This window comes from Sander vitreus, chromosome 22, assembly GCF_031162955.1.
Source record: "Sander vitreus isolate 19-12246 chromosome 22, sanVit1, whole genome shotgun sequence".
Taxonomy (NCBI): Eukaryota; Metazoa; Chordata; class Actinopteri; order Perciformes; family Percidae; genus Sander; species Sander vitreus.
Genome location: NC_135876.1, coordinates 10012078 through 10030438, shown reverse-complemented (window position 1 = coordinate 10030438; position 18361 = coordinate 10012078). Strand labels below are relative to the sequence as shown.

At 39.9% G+C, this 18361-nt stretch overlaps 1 protein-coding gene across 1 annotated transcript; it reads left to right on the top strand.

Annotated features, from left to right (window-relative positions):
* The first annotated feature begins 4973 nt into the window (after positions 1–4973).
* txndc5 (thioredoxin domain containing 5) lies at positions 4974–17457 on the top strand. Its single transcript, XM_078280395.1, has 10 exons — positions 4974–5220; positions 7138–7290; positions 8317–8422; positions 8525–8621; positions 9510–9625; positions 10104–10190; positions 11450–11602; positions 13909–13991; positions 14166–14295; positions 15230–17457. The coding sequence occupies exons 1-10, from the start codon at positions 5036–5038 to the stop codon at positions 15350–15352; spliced, it is 1233 nt and encodes a 410-aa protein (XP_078136521.1). The 5' UTR covers positions 4974–5035; the 3' UTR covers positions 15353–17457.
* Positions 17458–18361: the final 904 nt, after the last annotated feature.

Sequence of the window (18361 nt, the reverse complement as noted above, 5' to 3'; positions counted from 1 at the left end):
CGCACCTGTCAATATCCAACCTGTTTACAGCAGTTGAGTTTCAAGCAGTGGGAAAGCAGCTGACCCTGAAGGTACACGCCTTGTGGAAAATGATGGTAATTCCAATTCTGTTGATACCTAAGGAGACTTGGCACAGCTTTAGTCATCCGCCTGGATCCAGCAGAGAGCATGTAGAACATAAAAACACTTGGGATACAGCAGGAGTTGTCATGGTAATCCACAACCACCATAATCATTTCTTATATCCCTCTTCCTTCATTTATCCAATTTCTCTCTCAGTCCCACCCCTATAACTATTACTATTTGGCATTTTCTTTCCCAGATTCTCGTTATTTCTCTTTTTCTTCTCTCTTTCTTTCTTCTTTCTCTCTATTAGCCATCCAGATGAAAAGACAAGGGGCTTTCCGATTTCTATCCCTTAAGGTTTGTTTCTGGGATTGTTCCAATCATGTGGGAGAGCCCTTTCTCCGCTGTCTTTTCCCAGCACAGGTGCCTGCTGCAGCGCCTCTCGTTAGCTGTCTGCAAATGACATTGGTTCCCCTCCGTTGGTCACATCCTGTGTCCCGGATATGATACTGCCATGAGTCTCTGTGAGCCTAATGGAAACACGTCTGGCTTTGGATTGCATGATGTCCAGTTGTGGGAATCCTGTGTTGAAAGCAGTTCAGAAAGAGTGCTCAAAAAGGTAATTCCCATATGTTTACATGACAGAATTAGATTTGGTCAGAAATAGCCTCTGAATTATTCCAGAAAGTCTTCTCTTAAAGGTTTTCTCAGTGTTTTCCTTGGCAGTGCCGAAAAGCAGACCCCCAATTTGAAATAGATTACTGTTGGTGAGAGGTAGTCTACAGTTGTAAGAGGAGGCTTTCTGCAATTTATTTCAATGTTATGATGATAAAGTTCAAATTGATTTTATGAAGATTTTTATGTTCATGTCAGCTTGGTTTCACGAGGGGAACTATTTCTTTGTTGTTTTTGTGACTGCTCCCGGCCAAGGAATAGTTTGACACATAACCTCCTGTCCCATAACACCAACATGTTGTTTTTACATTTCGGGACAAAATAATCTAGATAATCAAATATCCTGTATCTGACCTAACTGAAAGACAATGTATTTTATTCTGATTGGAGCACTTTTTGGTTCATAAAAATTACTTATATAGAGGTACAGTATGTAGATCATAGAGACACCGCTTGAGGAAAATCTTAGCACCCTGCCAAGAGTTATTGCTCACTCTCTGAAGTGACCTAGAACAATATCTAACTATAGCATGGACTGTTTTAAATTCACACTCACTCACACACACACACACACACACACACACACACACACACACACACACACACACACACTGCTCTTCTCTGTTATTCTCTGTCTCTCAGTTCTCACTTTCACACCATTTGCCACCTGCCGATTCTTGTACTCTCAGTCACTAACTTCAGGCAATTAAGAAAATAAACAGAATGTCCTCGGGTCCCTAGGGTCCATTAATCTTTCTTTTTCCTATTACACCATGCTATAACTGGCCTGGCAAGGTGCCTGGCCATCAACAATGGGTAACCAGTAGACACCCACAACTATGCAGCCCCCGCTTCACCAAGCAAAATGTAAAATGTGTCAGCAGCAATTTGGTCATACCACAGCTATATGACATGTTGAGATTAAATAGTGATGTGTGGTTATTGGCTTGCCATGGTTACAATAGAGCCCCTTTGGGAGGGTTGGGCCTGTGTGTAGATGTTATTTATCATGTGCTAAAGTCAAGGAAAATAATCTCATATATCATTTTTCACCTCCAATTAACCATGAAGGCATTTATGTTTCACTGAGTGAGCAGCGGCTGGAATGTGAGAGTGTAGCAAGAACTGTGGGTCACGAATGGATGTCAAGGCCATTTTTTGATATAATAGCTCAAATAAACTTCAGTGGGTGGGAGTTCTTGTACTGCTGACACCTTCATGTCAGCACAGTGGACTAAATCAGAGCAGGAATATGATCAGTCGTTAACAGTTGAGAAAAAAAAAATCTTTGATTTGAAATGGAAAAGGTTCTGTATGGCAGCACTCTACAGTGTTCTTTCACTCAGTGGCACATAGGCCGACGGGTGTTGAACTTTTTCAATGGAATAGACATTTTGTGTGGAGTTATGTGCAATCTATTTCTTGGAAATAGTTCTGACCCTCTTAAAATGTAATTTTTTTTACACATTTTCAAACTGATTAAATAAACAAATTAAAACATGTCAATTAGTGATCTTCAGACATGCTGGTAGTTGGATGCTGCTACCTAGCTGTTTTCCCCTGTCTCCAGTTTTCATGCTAAGTTAACCGGTTGCTGGCTAGCTTTATATTTAGCATACAGTACAGACATAAAATTGGTATCTATTGTATCATCTAACTGAATAAGAAAGTGAATAAGCATATTTCCCAAAATATCAAACTATTCCTTTAAGCCTTTGGCTATCATAAGAAATGTTGTCTTTTTTCAGGCCCACACACATGGGAACAAATTGCTTTATTTTTTATGTGCATAGCCGCTATGGAAAAGGCGGAAAAAATCAGTTTTGTCCTTTCACACAATTCAAAAAGCATTCAGGCATCTGTAGACTGCCGACCCTTCTTGTCTGTTGTTTTTTTCCTAGTTTGCTCTCTGCAAGTGAGGTCACGGCCAAAAGGTAAGACATTTCAAGTTCTTCAAAGACAAAGTACGTTTGAGTTTTTACATCCCAAGGTTAAAGATCGCCACCCGTCAGCCATTGAGGTCAGTGTAGCATCATCCATCTTTGTGAGGGAGTCTCTAACAAGTATATTGCTTCTCCATTGAATGTTCGTACTCCCTGTGGACAAAATAATAGTGTGTGTGTGTGTGTGTGTGTGTGTGTGTGTGTGTGTGTGTGTGTGTGTGTGTGTGTGTGTGTATGTATGTGTGTGTGTGTGTGTGTGTGTGTGTGTGTGTAGAATTGCAATGGTTGTCGAGGGAACAGCAGGACAATCTCCTGACACAAGTTGCCTCAAAAGTACCGAAACACACATCTGTGAACTTCATAAACACCTTAGCCTGTAACATATATTTTTAACTTCAGACGCTGAATGTGCATGGTAGGATCATTTCACCCACTTTTAGAATATAGACATTCAAGAAGACCTGGTGTTATAAAAGAGATGCGACAGTCTGGAATAGTGTTATATAGCCTACCATAGTGCGCGCTTGGCGACACCTCTGTCTGTTTCCATGCTGTAACCTCTTCCTTTCCTCATCCCACTCTTCGTGCTGTCCAGATGAAAGGAAAACGGGGGATGATTAAAGAAAAATACTGTACATACTGTATGAAGGCTGTCTCCATTTAGTTTCGTGAAATCGTGACTGTGTTAAAAGTGAAATGGAAAGTTGCCAAAGAACTGTCAATCCAGGAAGCTAGAAGGGACTCGCTACTTTGGGAACCGACACACACAAACACACTCCGTCGTGGGAATAGATGTATGATTTATATACACTGTCGCCGTTACGCAAGACTACAGCCCCCACGAGAGGCACTATTTATCCAGTGTAATAAATTGAATTAATTATATTTGCCTTAAAATGTTCTCACTCTCAAGCATCGTTTCCATCGTTGAGGAGGCAACTCTGACTCATATCTGACCATCAGTGTAGAAAACCAACAGGCCGTCTGTCATCTGAACCAGTGGTGATGTGACACTGACCTGTGGTGTCCATATTTTTACAATTTAAGCAAAACGCTAACTTTGTGTTCTATTAATCCTTAGTCTATTTTCATAATATTTCATCTTTTCTCGGATGTTTTTATAGATGTATACCATTAGGTGTTCTAAGAGCAGCCAGTTTGTTCTAGAAAGACAGCCTTTTCGGTGTGAAGGAAACTTACTGCCTGACTGCCTGCCAACGCGATGCAGTCAACCAGCACTTACTGGGCAATTTATAATCAACCATTTTGTCTTTTCCTACTTTACCAGAGGTGAACAAACTTTGGGCTTTGGAATCTGTACAGCAAATGACACCCTCTATTGTTAGACCCTGGGTTTAGATAGATAGATAAATATGTGTTTGCTTTAACAGTAAAAAAAACAAACAAATAAATGATATTCTAGTAGCACAACAATTGATTAAAAGTTAGGTATTGTTTTGGGATGTTTTGACACTGTTGACCACAGCAGTCTAACTACATGCTGAATTCCAATGATGGTATCAATAAAACTGCACTATTTTAGTTCATCTTAGATTTAACTTTAGTTCAAATCATTAGAATTAGCTTTTTCTATTGACATGCTCCATCATGGTCATTATGGGCTAAACCTGAATGTAATCTCCATCTTCAGCATTCAGCAGCGAGGATGCTGATGCTAATATGACTTTAATGTTTACAACTATAAAGTGTATGTTTCCTGCAGTGAAATCTTTGACCTCTTAACCTATCTGGATACTTTCCCAAAGGAGTGAGTGACACTGAATAGGATGCTGCAAATAATTAACACAACACAAAACACAATATTATTGTTCATGGAGCGCATTAAATAAATACCCTATGACTATTTGAGTCTATCATGCAGCAATAAAAACCATGGTCCAAATGCAAGCATGCATACACCATTGTATGGATAATGCACTGTATTTTCTTGTGAAGTCACTTTTAGCAAAAAGGCTCCCATGCTTCCATAAATGTGCAGGTTGGATGGTGTTGCAAAGCGCTTGAGGGCTTTTACAGATCTACATAACATCCTGTTTCAATTCAATTCAACTTTATTTCAGACAAATAGGTCCATATGAGTAGGCTATACAAATATGTAAAACACAACAACACAGACAAGATAAAAAAAGTTACATGAATTGAAATTCAAAAGATCAAAGTGATTTTTTTATTGTTTGGATGCACAGCTGGAATAACAGTTTTCTCCATATGCATGTATCCCATCCACAGTCTACATTCCTCTAAACTGAGGCTGCCAGGGGGCGTGCACGTTGAGAGTCGGTCTTTTCACACCAGCAGGGACACTGTGCACCCACCGAGAGAGATTCACCATGGCCTCAGCACTGAATTGCACATCCTTTATGTTGTGTTTTATTTATTTTTCGTTACTGTTTGCCAGTGTATTTTGCGACGTTGATGCAGAAGAAGATGAGCATGCCAAGCATACGTACACGGTGGAGATGTTCAACGAGGCGGTGCCCACTGCACCCCACTTTGTCATGTTTTACGCCCCATGGTAAGTGATCAGTTAGTTCCCAAGTTTTTTCCAGACGACGCTGAATAAATGCATTGACAATAACCTTTGTCTATTATTTGACAGCCCCCATATACACTGAAAAAAAAAGCTTTTAGAGTGGGATTAGAGCTAACCGGCAAGTTAGCAAACAGGCTATTTAGCAGGCACGCTAGTTGGCTACCTAGCCCCGTTCTTTTAGATAACCGGTATGGTTAGCTTAGCTGCTAACTAGCATACTCTACTAGCATAGCCAACTGCACTTTAGCGGATTGGAGCACTTTTCACAGGGGCCTCGGTGTTAACTATGCTAGTAGTTCGCTATCCGTTACAATTTAATTGAAAATCGCCTAGTAAACGTTGAATGTGGAACTTAAACAATTAATCACATTTTGTGACGCTATGCTTATTCACAGTAGAAATAGCTAGCTAGTCAGTCACGGTTCATTTAGTTGTAGTTTGGGGAGCTGTGCTTACGTGGCACGCACTGATTGACTGATGCTATGTCAGCGGTTACAAAAGTGGGGTCTACGGACCCTCAAAGGTCCTTGAAGCGCTCTCAAGAATTCGCAAAAAAAGGGAGTTCAATCATTGCTCAATTGTGTGGAAAAGTGTGGATAGAATAACTTGAGAGCGACAAAAACCGAGACTTGTATCTGAAGATAAGATCACAAGTTAAAATGTCCCTTGTTATGTCAAAGGCTGAAGCACTAAAGTGTCAATTATCTCCCAAAGGTATAGTGACAAACCTTTGTCTAATACCCAGACTAGTATTCTTGACATGGACTATGTAACTCTAGAGCTGAATGCAGTGTCTTTCTGCCTTGTCTACATGTGGCCTTACAAGCTCACAACTGCAACAAAGCATTATTACCAACAGGTTTCAACTTATATTTCTAACTTTGTCACTGAGACTTATTATTGACATGGATTTACATTGTTTGTGCCTGTATTTACTTAGGGGACAGTATGCACAATACGAGCTACTCTTATTTATTATTACTTTTTTTTAAACTTTTAAATATTACATAAAACTACAGCTTTATGTGGCTTTCAGTGCCATAAATAACCAAGAGGCTAAACTGGAAAGTAAGTAGGCCTGTTCTTTTATTATTCTTTTTGATCATTCAGAGGAGAATACAGTAGTAGGTCACCATCCGCAGAATGCAAATGTATTCTCAGATATACCACTATAAACCTCCATGTCATCTTTATCACGTGGGTTCAGGCTATAGTCTTGCATTGCCACACCTATCTCCACAGCGCTGTGGAGTAAGGTTTTGCTAAACCACAGATACATTCTAGGTTAGGAGAAAAAAACGCTCTGGGTTGTTTGCGTTTCTTTAAACCAATCACAATCATCCTGGCAGCGCTAAGTTCCGGGCGCAGCGGCAGTGCCTCTGCAAAATAGTGTCGGGAAGGAACTTTTTTTGGCGGGACATTTGCACCCCACAAAAGAAAAAGCCACATACAATATTAACTGAAGTTAACCGTTCACACAATACAGTAACGTGAGCTATTTTATTAGCTGGATCGTGGTTAAATGTAATTTGCTCTTATCAGTGTACTTAGTCCGTAGCAATCCCCCGCTGAGTCATTTCCTTGTGCGGTCAGTTCAGATAAGTTGTGTGCAAATGATAGCTTTAAACCAGGATCACAGTTTAGTTTGGGCAAAAGTTGTTTAGGACCAGACCAGAAATATTAAAAGATTTTTTATTTGTCATGTCACAAGGTAGAATTTCAGTAAAATGTTATCCCATCAGGTCCTTACACTTGTGCATTATTCATCATAAAGCAGAAGGTGGCCGTCAGATTGTCACACAAAAAAAAAGTCACCCCAGTTGAATAGCACCGGCGCTCCAGGCTTTAAGAATTGGCTATTTTATGTTGTACACTGCGGGTATTTGTTCCACTGTCCAGGTGCGGCCATTGCCAGAGGTTACAGCCAGTATGGAATGAACTGGCAGACAAATACAACAGCATGGACGAGCCCCCTGTGTATGTGGTAAAAGTAGACTGCGTCCCGGACACCAAGTTCTGCTCCAATGTCCACGGGGTTAGGGGTTACCCCACGTAAGTACTCCTCACACAAATTCTTGAATTTATCAATTCATATTCTTTTGGAATGCAGTAGAGTAGCCTAGATATTTCACAATTTTAGATCAACAAACTGAAACAAATTTTCTTAATTGAAAAACAAAAATACATTGGCTGTTGCATGTAGGATAAAAACAATTCTTACAACATAGAAGTAAACAGTCCTTTTCATCACTGATTGACAGAGAGGTGATGCATTGGTTGCCAGTATCTTATGGCGCTTACCCACTGCTAGTACCAGTTCTGCTCAGCTCAACTCGGCCGCGGTGCCCCGTCCTCCGTTTTCCATTGCAGATTCAGTACCGCCTCATGCGTGAGGCGAGTGTGGCTGGTCGTCATAGTGACGCCGCAGGAAACTGCCGTGACGTAACGCGACACACACAGAACGTCGAAGGTGTGTTGTTTTTTATTCTTGGCATGTGGCTGTTGCCACAGCCAGAAGACACATTTTGTTTCAAAAGAAGCTGGAGGCAGCAAAAAAAACAAAAACTATTTAAAGATGGCGGGTTTGTTCAGGACACCCCCGTCTGTCTAGCTAGCAATGATGACGCAGTGATTAGTGACGATTCTCTCCGACCAATCAGTAGTCTGCAGGTTTTCACATCTCCTTTTGGTATCACCTCAGCTCGCTTGGAACTTGCGTGATTCTAAAGAAAGTACTTGTTAGCTAGTACCAGGTACTTTTTTTCATAATGGAAAACCAGAAGAGGCGAGTCGAGCAGGTACCATGTAATGGAAAAAATGCCATTAATGACATCCTTTTAAATCTTGGATGTTGCTGACTACATGCTTTACCTGCAAACACAGCAGTCCCGGGATAATGATTGACAAAAGCTTTATAACCAAAAATGACCGGGTCCTAGAGCTTGTAATGATGAGACTAGTTGCGTGTACATGCGTGGGTCATTGAGTTTTAATACACTTTCTTGTGAAGCTTTAGACTTCAACCATACGTCTGCCATGCCACAACTAGTTCAATAAATCTTTTCTTGATACGTGTAGGCTGAAGTTGTTTAAGCCAGACCAGGAGGCAGTTAAGTACCAAGGACCCAGAGATCTACAGTCTCTGGAGACCTGGATGCTGAAGACACTCCAGGAGGAGCCTTCAGTGAGTTGTGTTCGTTCAGTTAACACCTTAAGTTTATAAACCATGGACCCTCACAGTGCAGAAGCGGTGGTGTTCTTAGATGCTTGTTGTTGTGTCCTCCAGGAACCAGAGAGTGAACAGGAGCCTCCTAAAGCCCCAGAGCCCAAACAGGGCATGTATGAACTCACTGCTCTCAACTTTAAGACCCACATAGCCAAAGGTAAAGATCTAGTAGAACATATGCTGTTTAATACTTGATGAAAATGCTGTGTTGTACCAGTTAACCTAAGCAAACAAAGAGTTAACTTTATCTTGTGTATTTATGCAGCTGCATCCTGCCTGCAACAGATAACTCCTTTCTGTTTTGTCTCAAATTTTAAACGTACTTTTCGTTTTCAACCACACTAAGTAGTGTTTCTGGATCCCTCCTTAAAGAATGGAAACACCTCATTGCCTTGATTGACAGAACTAACATTTCAACACGAGCACCTGAGCCACAATCCACAACGTCAGTCAACTCGAACCAACTGTATAACACCCGTCGCCGGTCACCTCACGTTTCTGGGGTTTCAGACAACGACTGCAAAAATAAACAGCGCTTACGATAATTGTCTCATTGAAATTGTGGCTTTTAAGCTCCGCTGATGTCGAGTGTTTTGGTTTTGAAGAAAAATAAATGATTTCTTGTTTGCAGACAAGAGGAGGCAGGATATGACATAGGCATTTTTAAAACGGTGTTTATAGGTCCCACCTTCACGTCTTGGCAACAGAGCTCCAATAAACGTTGGGCAATTGGTTGTGTATAACCTCTGTATAAGAGGTGTATATTTTCATTTAAGACAGGCTGGGTTGAGTTTGTTGTGGAATTGACTTTTTTTCATTGCTCCATCAAATCCAAATCTGAACACACAAACTTGCTCAGCACATAATTGTGCACTTGTGTGTAGTTATGTCCATGTAGAAATTAGTACAAACTGCACAGCATTTTACTTTCTACTTACTTATTGTATGCATTACTCTATATTCTTTTTCTGTCATTTGTGTTAAATGCTCTTGCTGGTTAGCTGTTTTTTATTTTTCTAATATGGCTTTTCTCCTCTTGCTTCAGGTGGCCATTTTGTGAAGTTCTTTGCCCCATGGTGCGGTCACTGCAAAGCCATGGCCCCAACCTGGGAGCAGCTGGCCACCACCTTTGAGCACTCTGATGACGTCAAGATAGGAAAGGTGGGTCCTTCAGATTGTGTACGGTCTCGCAGGTCCACGATCCAACTACTCATAAATAATGAATAAGATCTTAAAATAAAACTTAAAAACTAATAACACCACGTACTGTCATATGAGATAAAAACAACCACAAAGGTACTTTTATTTTTTAATTTTTTTATTACGAGAATGGCCGCTGCCTTTCTTTCCATGAAAAGAAATTTGCTGGGTGTTTTTTACCAATGCTACAATATGAGCTGCCTTTGTGACACACTTTACAAACTGTTTTTGCACTGCTCCAATTGCTTCCGTCATTGTTATGTGAATAAGATGCTTTACACTACCCGTTTGACATAACAGGATGCTGGTCACATCAGAAGCTACCTGTTTGCATACTGGGTTATTAAACACACACCTCGTAAGCAAATGTGCCGGGGTTATTGTTTGCATTGATGATTCATTCTAGTTGAATAACACGTTTCATGTGTTTATGACCTAGGTGGACTGTACACAGCACTATGAGGCGTGCTCTGAGAATGGTGTCCGTGGATATCCCACGCTGCTCTTCTTCTACAACGGACAGAAGGTACAAAAGAAGTTTTGGACTGCTACAAACTTTCCATTCCAAATGATCTCTGCATGCACAGCCATTCAACACAATCTTTGGCTACAGCCTGCCTCCATCTGACCTACTGCCTCATGCCTACTGTGGCTGTCATGTTGTTTCTCCTCGACACCTTCAAAGATTTACTACAAACTGTAACAACCTTCATGACATTAGCCGCTTTCTGACCGGAGGGATTTTTGCAGTTCCTAGAACATAAAATTCCTAGAACCCTTTTTTTCTCATGTTCCGACTGGACCAATTTGGGGATTTTTAAGTCCCTCTGGCTGCAGTTCCTGTAACTCTTTCAGCTCCTACTTCAGGGCAGGGTCTTTTCGGGACAATTTTAACAATTTCCGCCTCACTAATTTCACTTATGACAATGTTTTAGGCGAGAAATTAACTGTTTAGATTTCGAATATAGGCAGTCTTGCGACAATTGATGCCGAATTGACAATTTGCTTCAAAGTTTTCGGAGTTGAGAAGCTCCATGAAGTGAGGCGACAGCCAACAAGCGCCTGCCCCGGCCGCTAGCTCGTCGCTCGGCCAGTCATGCTCAGAGACCCCGCTGTAAGCTGGAGGTCTCTCAGACCGCTCTCGTAAATAAGAGGCTTTTATTTCGCCGTTGACGGTTCGTTTGTTTAAATATCACAACACATGTCCATCATAAGATTAACGGGAACCTGTGGACCACTTTTCGGAGTTAAACTCCACAAGCATGTCCTGCGAGAGAGACACACACACACACACACACACACACACACACACACAGCAGGCAGAGGCGGGGGAGAGAGAGATACCCGTTTCGGGAGACTTGTTTAAATTATGACAAATATGCTATAAACATTAGATTTAGTTCATACTTTTTTGGTGTTATTTGTTTTCTGATTTTAACGCTATAAAGACCGTTGCCGTGCTTGCGTCACTCCCTTACCCCTCCTATAGTCCCTATGGCCACTTGGCCAGTGCGAATGCAATTGGAAAAAATGGTTTTGGGGGAGAGTAGTTAGTAGATCTGTTTAGAAGTGGACTTTTCCTATAACTACGTTCCTGTAACTACTTGGTCGGAAAGTGGCTATTACATCACACTGGGAGATTAAATACATGCATATAAAAAACTAGCATATTAATCACAACAGGAAGGGGGCATTGAAGATCTGAGTTAAACAATAATTGAAAAAAATAAGGTGTTAATTGTGTTGTGTGTGTGTGTGTGTGTGTGTGTGTGTGTGTGTGTGTAGACCGATCAGTACAAAGGAAAAAGAGACCTGGACTCCTTCAAAGACTTTGTAGACAACCAGCTGAAGGCTGCCGTCGCACAGGACCAAGTACAGGAACCGAGTGAGGAACAAAAAGCCAACGAGATCCCCACTGATGAGCCAGCCAAAGAGGAGGTAAAGGCAGCTGTTAAACACAAAAACAAGAAATGCCATATACAAGAAATATATGCTACAGTGTCTATACATTCAGAAACAGTGTACAGGTACAGTGCAACCACAGATGTTTCATTGGTGTAGACCAAACATAACAAGCCATCTTTACCTGCAAATGAGTAAAGGTCTCTGAGCTTAGCACCCACTTAACTATGTGCCTCTCAACTAGTAATTATGGTTAGGCTAGTTATTTCCTGCTGATGGAGGCCAGAATTTCAGATAGGCATGCTGATAGCATTGACATCATCCTTAACTAGAAAATTCTTTTCCTGCAGAAAATGCTTGTGAATGCTGAAGGCTTAATTGCTAAAGGCTAAACTGGATTGCCTTCACAATAGCGTAAGAAGAAGGTGAAGAAGTGAGAATAGTTGGAAAAGTGGGTATGGTTTTAATTAGTATGAATTTCATTGAAATGTGAAATAACGTTTCAAACAAAAGTAAGCATTAAATATCCTTAAAGAGCTTAACATGTTTTGATATTCGAATGGTTTTTGTAGTTGAAAGTATGAGGAGTAGTAGGCTAAAGCCACCAGACTCTACGTAAATAAACAGTAATTAAAAATTCAAAGACGACAGAAACAAAATAAAACTATGAAAAGCCACGTTGGGTCGTTTTTCCACTTTTCCAACGATCACAACTCTAGTTTTGGTTGAAGTAAATGCATAGTTTACCGATTTACATGTGAAAATGTGTTGGCTCTATACACGCTAAAAGTATTGTTTTTTTAAATGGAGTGTGGTGGGTTTAGCGCTAGCAATCTCAGAGCGGGTTCAGGTTAAACAGAAAGGTCTTTAAAGAGGTTTTTAAAAAGGCCTGTCTCTGTAGGAATCCTTTTCACAACATTATCACACACTTGGAATAAAAATCTAAGCCTTTCAGTGGCAAAAAAAAAAGCACTTTTAGTGGATAAAATTGACGATGCACATGTTGTCGCATAGGGTTACATTGCAGGTTACAGCGTTCAAGCTTAACACTGGACCATTTTCCAAGATTTTTGTTCTCATCAGTCACTTATACACGAAACCATAGAAAAATAGGGTCCAGGTTAAAAGATGTTACAATATGTCGGGGAAAAAAAAGTCATAGTATGTCTAAATAAGTCAGTATAGCATTTTGAATATAATCTCATAGCATGTCGAAAAAAAGTTAGGGTGTCGAAAAAATTGATAAAAGTCATAGTATAGTGCACATGCAAACCCAGCGCAAAAAGGCCCAGCCTGAACTAGGGATCGAACCAAGGGTCAGATTTTCGCAGTGCCTACTTGTTGATGCTAGTTGGAGCAGTGCTAACCACTGATCCAATGGCCACAAAATAAATAACGTTGAATAACAGTCATAGCATAGTTTGTCCAAAAAAAATCCATTAAAAAGTCACAGTATAGTATGTTGAAAAAAAGTTTAAAAAAGGTCATAGTATAGTATGTCGAAAAAAAGTCATGGTTTAGTATGTTGTAAAAAAGTGATCAATTCTTAGTATATCGGAAAAAAAAGTCATACTATTCCATGTCGAAAAAAAATTTAACATGCAAACTAATCACAAAAAGTCCCAGCCCGGATTGAGGATCGAACCATTGGTCTCTTACTGGTGCTAGTTGGCGCAGTGCTAACCACTGAGCCAAAGGCCACCAAATAAATTATGTAGAAAACAGTCATAGCATAGTATGTCGAAAAAAGACATTAAAACGTCATAGTATAGTTTGTCTAAAAAAGTGATGAAGCAGTGTTTCCCATACATAGGTTCTACTTGGGCGTCCCGCCCAGGTAGATAACTCGTGAAGTCGCGCGTCAAGCATGCCGTCAACATTGTACTTGAGGCTCAGAGGCTATCGTTAATAGTAGCATGCTGCTGCTGGTCTTGCCGTGGGATTAACTGTACTAATAAAACCGTAGAAACACAGCGGCCACACCACTGTGAAAGCTCCCCGAAGGCCATTTATCAGTCTGGTTGTTCACCTTCTCCGCAGCAGTCTTCTCCACTCCATATCTTTAAACGGAGCTACCCTGAAATTGTGTCAGATGCAACATAGTGTCTCAATACTTTCATCTGTATCATCTTTTAGTCATAGTATAGTATGTTTAAAAAAGTGATGACTTTTCAATGGCTTTTTTCGACATGCTATACTATGACTTTTTTTTTCAATCCACCGTCCTATAAAAACATTAATAGTACGTTTTTCAAGCTGAAGGGATCACAGTCAGGTTATTATAAGGATTATCATATTCAATGATCAGCACAGTTTAATATCAGTTTCTTTCCTCTCTGCAGTCCAGTGTGTTGGACCTCACGGAGAACAACTTTGACGAGACAGTGGCCAAGGGCTTCACCTTCATCAAATTCTACGCTCCATGGTGAGACCGGTGTTCTATTGTTCTGTATCTGTAACGGCCTGTTTGAAGTAACACTCACTGACACTAATGTTGTATGTATAAATGTGTTTTAAACACTTGACGTTACAGTCTCCCTGCAATGTCTCAGTCACTTTAACTGATGTCATTCCTGTGTTATCCTGCTGTCCACTGTAGGTGTGGCCACTGTAAGAACCTCGCTCCAACATGGGAGGACCTTTCCAAAAAGGAGTTTTCTGGCCTCACTGACGTCAAGATAGCTAAAGTAGACTGCACTGTTGAACGCACACTCTGCAACAAGTACTCTGTAAGTATGTGGTTGTCATCCACAAATCATACTGCGAGGCACAATTTAAACTGAACATGCAGCACTCTATCTCTTCCTCTCATGTACCGCTCTGTCAGCTTTCTAATTTTCTCAAGATTAAGTGTGTTACACAGGATATAATAATAAGTGAAGATGGTGGTTTTATCAGTCTCATAAACCAATATATGACTGATACATACTTTAATTAGATGTTACAGACTGCAATTTTAAACCAGATCCAACACTGTCACGCGTAAAGAAATGTACACACACACACACACACACACACTATCAGCTTTGATGTCATTGAGAGTAAAGCCAGGGCATTATTTTATTTTGACTCATGTTTTAGAATTAAAATGTGTGAAGAAGTTACACACAGACCTCAACCTACAACTTATCTATAATAAAATAATAAAAAGCTCCATCACATTAAATCAGCTTGCATCTTGAAAAAGTAAGGTCTTGAACTTCTTATATTTTAAAATCAGATGGAGAATCATTAAGCCAACCTATCATTTTATACTATGTGAGTTGTACTGCTTGCTGCTTCAGAGTTCATCAGAACTTGAATGATGATTCACTGTCATAAAATGTGACCTTTTTGTTGTGTTGTTTTTACATCCAATATATTGTCTCCTGTAAAACTTCACATGTCAAAATCTGACTGGTTTTCCCCCACTGCCCCTATGATTTTAACTCTTTTAGAGAGAAAAATACCTTTTTATCAAAGAGGAATTTGATCTGTCCGTAGTCGGCAACATATCTCAAAATCCTGACTATTTCCGTTATGTTTGGTGGACAGACGAGACTCAGACCAAGGAGCAGCTGATAAGGTTTTGCATGCTGCAAAAAAATTAAATGGTTTTGAAAGACGACAAAGTGAGCTGAAGATGAAATAGGCCCCTGATGCTGTTCTTCCTTCTTTATTCAGGTACGAGGTTACCCCACCTTGATCATGTTCAGGGCAGGGGAGCAGGGTGACGAGCATCATGGCGGCCGGGACCTGGAGAGCCTGCACAGCTTTGTGATGAGGCAGGCGAGAGACGAGTTGTAGAAACAGCCAAGTCAGCACTCCACTCTCCACCACTCTGCTCGTCCACACTGCATATCTGGCCAGTAGGACACCACTCTCTCTCCCACCGTAGCCAAACCTCTCCACATCTATCTTTCTCTCCACTCGGGTTCTCTTAAGGAAGGAGTCCGCAGTGACAGACTGCAGTCTGTTCTTTCTCCTGTGTTCAAGGACAGAATGATTCAGTAGAGTGTTTGGGATGTGAATGTGTTTCTCATTGCTGTTGCCAAACCTTAAACTCCCAATATGGAGAATACTATCGTATTGGTTGGCTCTGTAAATGAAATATGTCGGACAACCACTTTGCAAGTCAATCAGAACCATAATTCCTCGCACAGATAAAATGTATTTGATTTAAGATGGTAGCACTAAAGGACAGTTTCTGCCTGTTATAGAAAACCAATTGTTTCTGATGAACTTCTGTTGCCATTTTACTTTTTTTAAATGCTACATTTTTTTACATGGGATCTGTTGTTAAATCACAAGCCATTAATGTTACGGTACTGTCAGGCAGAAGTGTGTAAAGTTTGTGTCACCCAAACGTGAAGTTTGAGTGTTAAGTTGAGGGTACTTTGAATCCATGCAAGTGATGGCCAATCTGACTTAACTCTCAGGGAAACACCCGCAGACTAGAAGAAGAAGTGATGGAGGCATCATTTTTATCATGGGTCTGATGATGGCACATGGACTATTTTCTCTTAATGATGAGGCAAGAACAAGCTGAATTAAAAAGGCTTGGTAAACTAAGCATCTCAATTGTGCATCTTACCCTTTTTCTGACTCCTGGGATCTAAATCGGCCTTCCCTCTCTACTTCTCCTAGCATTCAGGGTCTCAGGCCTGGACCATGTTGCCCCATATCTCCATTACTGAGCTTTTCAGAGTTACTACTTTCATTAAATTTATTTTCTTCTCAAATGTAGTACAAAGGTGTGTTGGTAGGTGTTGTGGTATATCCCTCAGTGTTCAAAGCATTTGGGAACCAGTAAGTGGAACAGGAGAAGACCGTAGAAGGTTAGGACCTTTTGCATGAGAAACTAAGCTCCATTTTGGTTGTGACACTGAATTCTGGTCATCTTTTCGAGGAAATGATAGGTTTCATCAGAGCTTTTACAACTTTACTTCTGTTGTAATTCACTGTAGCTCAGTGTCAGGTGGGCTAACTAGCATATCATCTTTCTGACTGATTGTGATCTGTTCTTCCTGATAGTGATTAAACCAGCTGTATTTTGGGTCTCTCTCTCTCTCTCTCTCTCTCTCTCTCTCTCTCTCTCTCTCTATATATCTATATATATATATATTCCTGCTCCCAAATACTTCTACTTATGTCAATTTTCGGACTGTTTTCAAACCACGCTGTGAAGCCAGCATCTTTAGGCACCCAAAACTGGGGAGTAAATAGATGGGTATAGTTTGGCTTTGCTACATGGTTAGTGGGGGGTGAGCTGGTTGTAAGATACAGCTACACCAGCTGCTGGTTTCTAAGTCTCACTGATCTGGAAAAAGATGCATCATTTATCGATTGCAACCAAAATCAACCATAACTTGGCTGGTCTTAATTTCCCACTCTGACTAAAGCCACTCTTCAAATGAATTATTCAAACTAAAGTCTGCTGTATCATAACCATCAACCCACAAATCCAACTACAAATCCAACTACAGAAGGTTAATCAGTGTTTAAAGGTTCAACAGTCAAAGGCCAAGAAAATGTCATCCGTCACAGACCTGGTTCTAATAGCATTTGCAGTTTCTTTTCAGTGCGTCTTTTGTGACTAACTGTGACTTCACCCACCTTTTAGGCCGTGCCTATTACACTGCAAATGCTCTTCGACCCTGGTTATGTGAAAAGAATGTGCTGGACGATGCAGGGCATCATTTATTACAGGTACACAAACAGTCAGAGACACAGCAGGTTTTTTTGTCAGTAAAACTTTTTTATGGATAGCACGTGGTCTAAGGAACTCCAGTGACAGAAATATTTTTTTTCCTTGCGAGTCATGGGTTGTACACTAACCATGGATTTTGTACAAAAAGGTGAACAATGGCAAGTTGTAACATGAGATTTCATAATAAAAAATTCAAAAATAAGTTTGTATTTTCATTTTGTTCTTGCATTTGTCTTTGTTAAGGTATGTGATATTTCTTTTTAATAAAAAGGTGCAATAATTAAGCTGAGAATGTACACATTATTAAGTCATAGTATAGCATGTTGAAAAAGTTAAAATCGACACAAAGTTTTTACTTGTTAGAGCAGACACAAACATCATACAAACGTACATCACGTTGACTCGTTACCTTAGGCGGGGTTCCAACCCGCATCTTAGCGTCTCCATGCAGCGTCATTAACCACTGAGCCATCTTCCACTCGGATTTTCAGAAAGAACCAGAGACGCAAAAGAAATCGGACTGGAAAAGTTTTACCTTGATCAACCTCCAGACTGAAACCCAGTATGTCGAAAAAAGTCATAATAAAGTATGTTGAAAAAAGTCATAGTATAGTATGTCGATGAAAGTCATAAAAAGTCATAGTATAGTATGTTGATAAAATCTTTATAAAGTCATAGTAAACTTTTTTGAAAAAAAATAAAAATGATATAGTATGTCGAAAAAAAATCAAGGCATAGTATAGTATGACGAAAAAAAAGTCATAGTATAGTATGTCGAAAGAAATCATAAACAGTCATAGTATAGTATGTCGAAAAAATCATGAAAGTCATAGTATAATATGTCGAAAAAAAACAGTCATAATATAGTATGTCGAAAAAAAATCATAAAAGAGTCATAGTATAGTATGTTGAAAAAAATCATGAAAAAGTCATAGTATGTCGAAAAAATTAAAAAAAAGTCATAATATAGAATGTTTAATAAAGTCATAGTATATTATGTTGAAAAAAGTCATAAGTCATAGTATAGTATGTTGCAAAATGTCATGGTATAGTATGTTGAAAAAAGTCGTAGTATTGTATAGTGAAAAAATCTAAAAAAGTCATAG

Excerpts from the sequence above, each read along its gene's own strand:
- txndc5 (XM_078280395.1), top strand. The coding sequence starts at position 5,036 with ATGGCCTCAGCACTGAATTGCACATCCTTTATGTTGTGTTTTATTTAT. Across the intron at positions 7,291-8,316 it reads GGGGTTAGGGGTTACCCCAC|GCTGAAGTTGTTTAAGCCAG; the intron begins GTAAGTACTCCT and ends TGATACGTGTAG. Across the intron at positions 13,992-14,165 it reads ATCAAATTCTACGCTCCATG|GTGTGGCCACTGTAAGAACC; the intron begins GTGAGACCGGTG and ends TGTCCACTGTAG.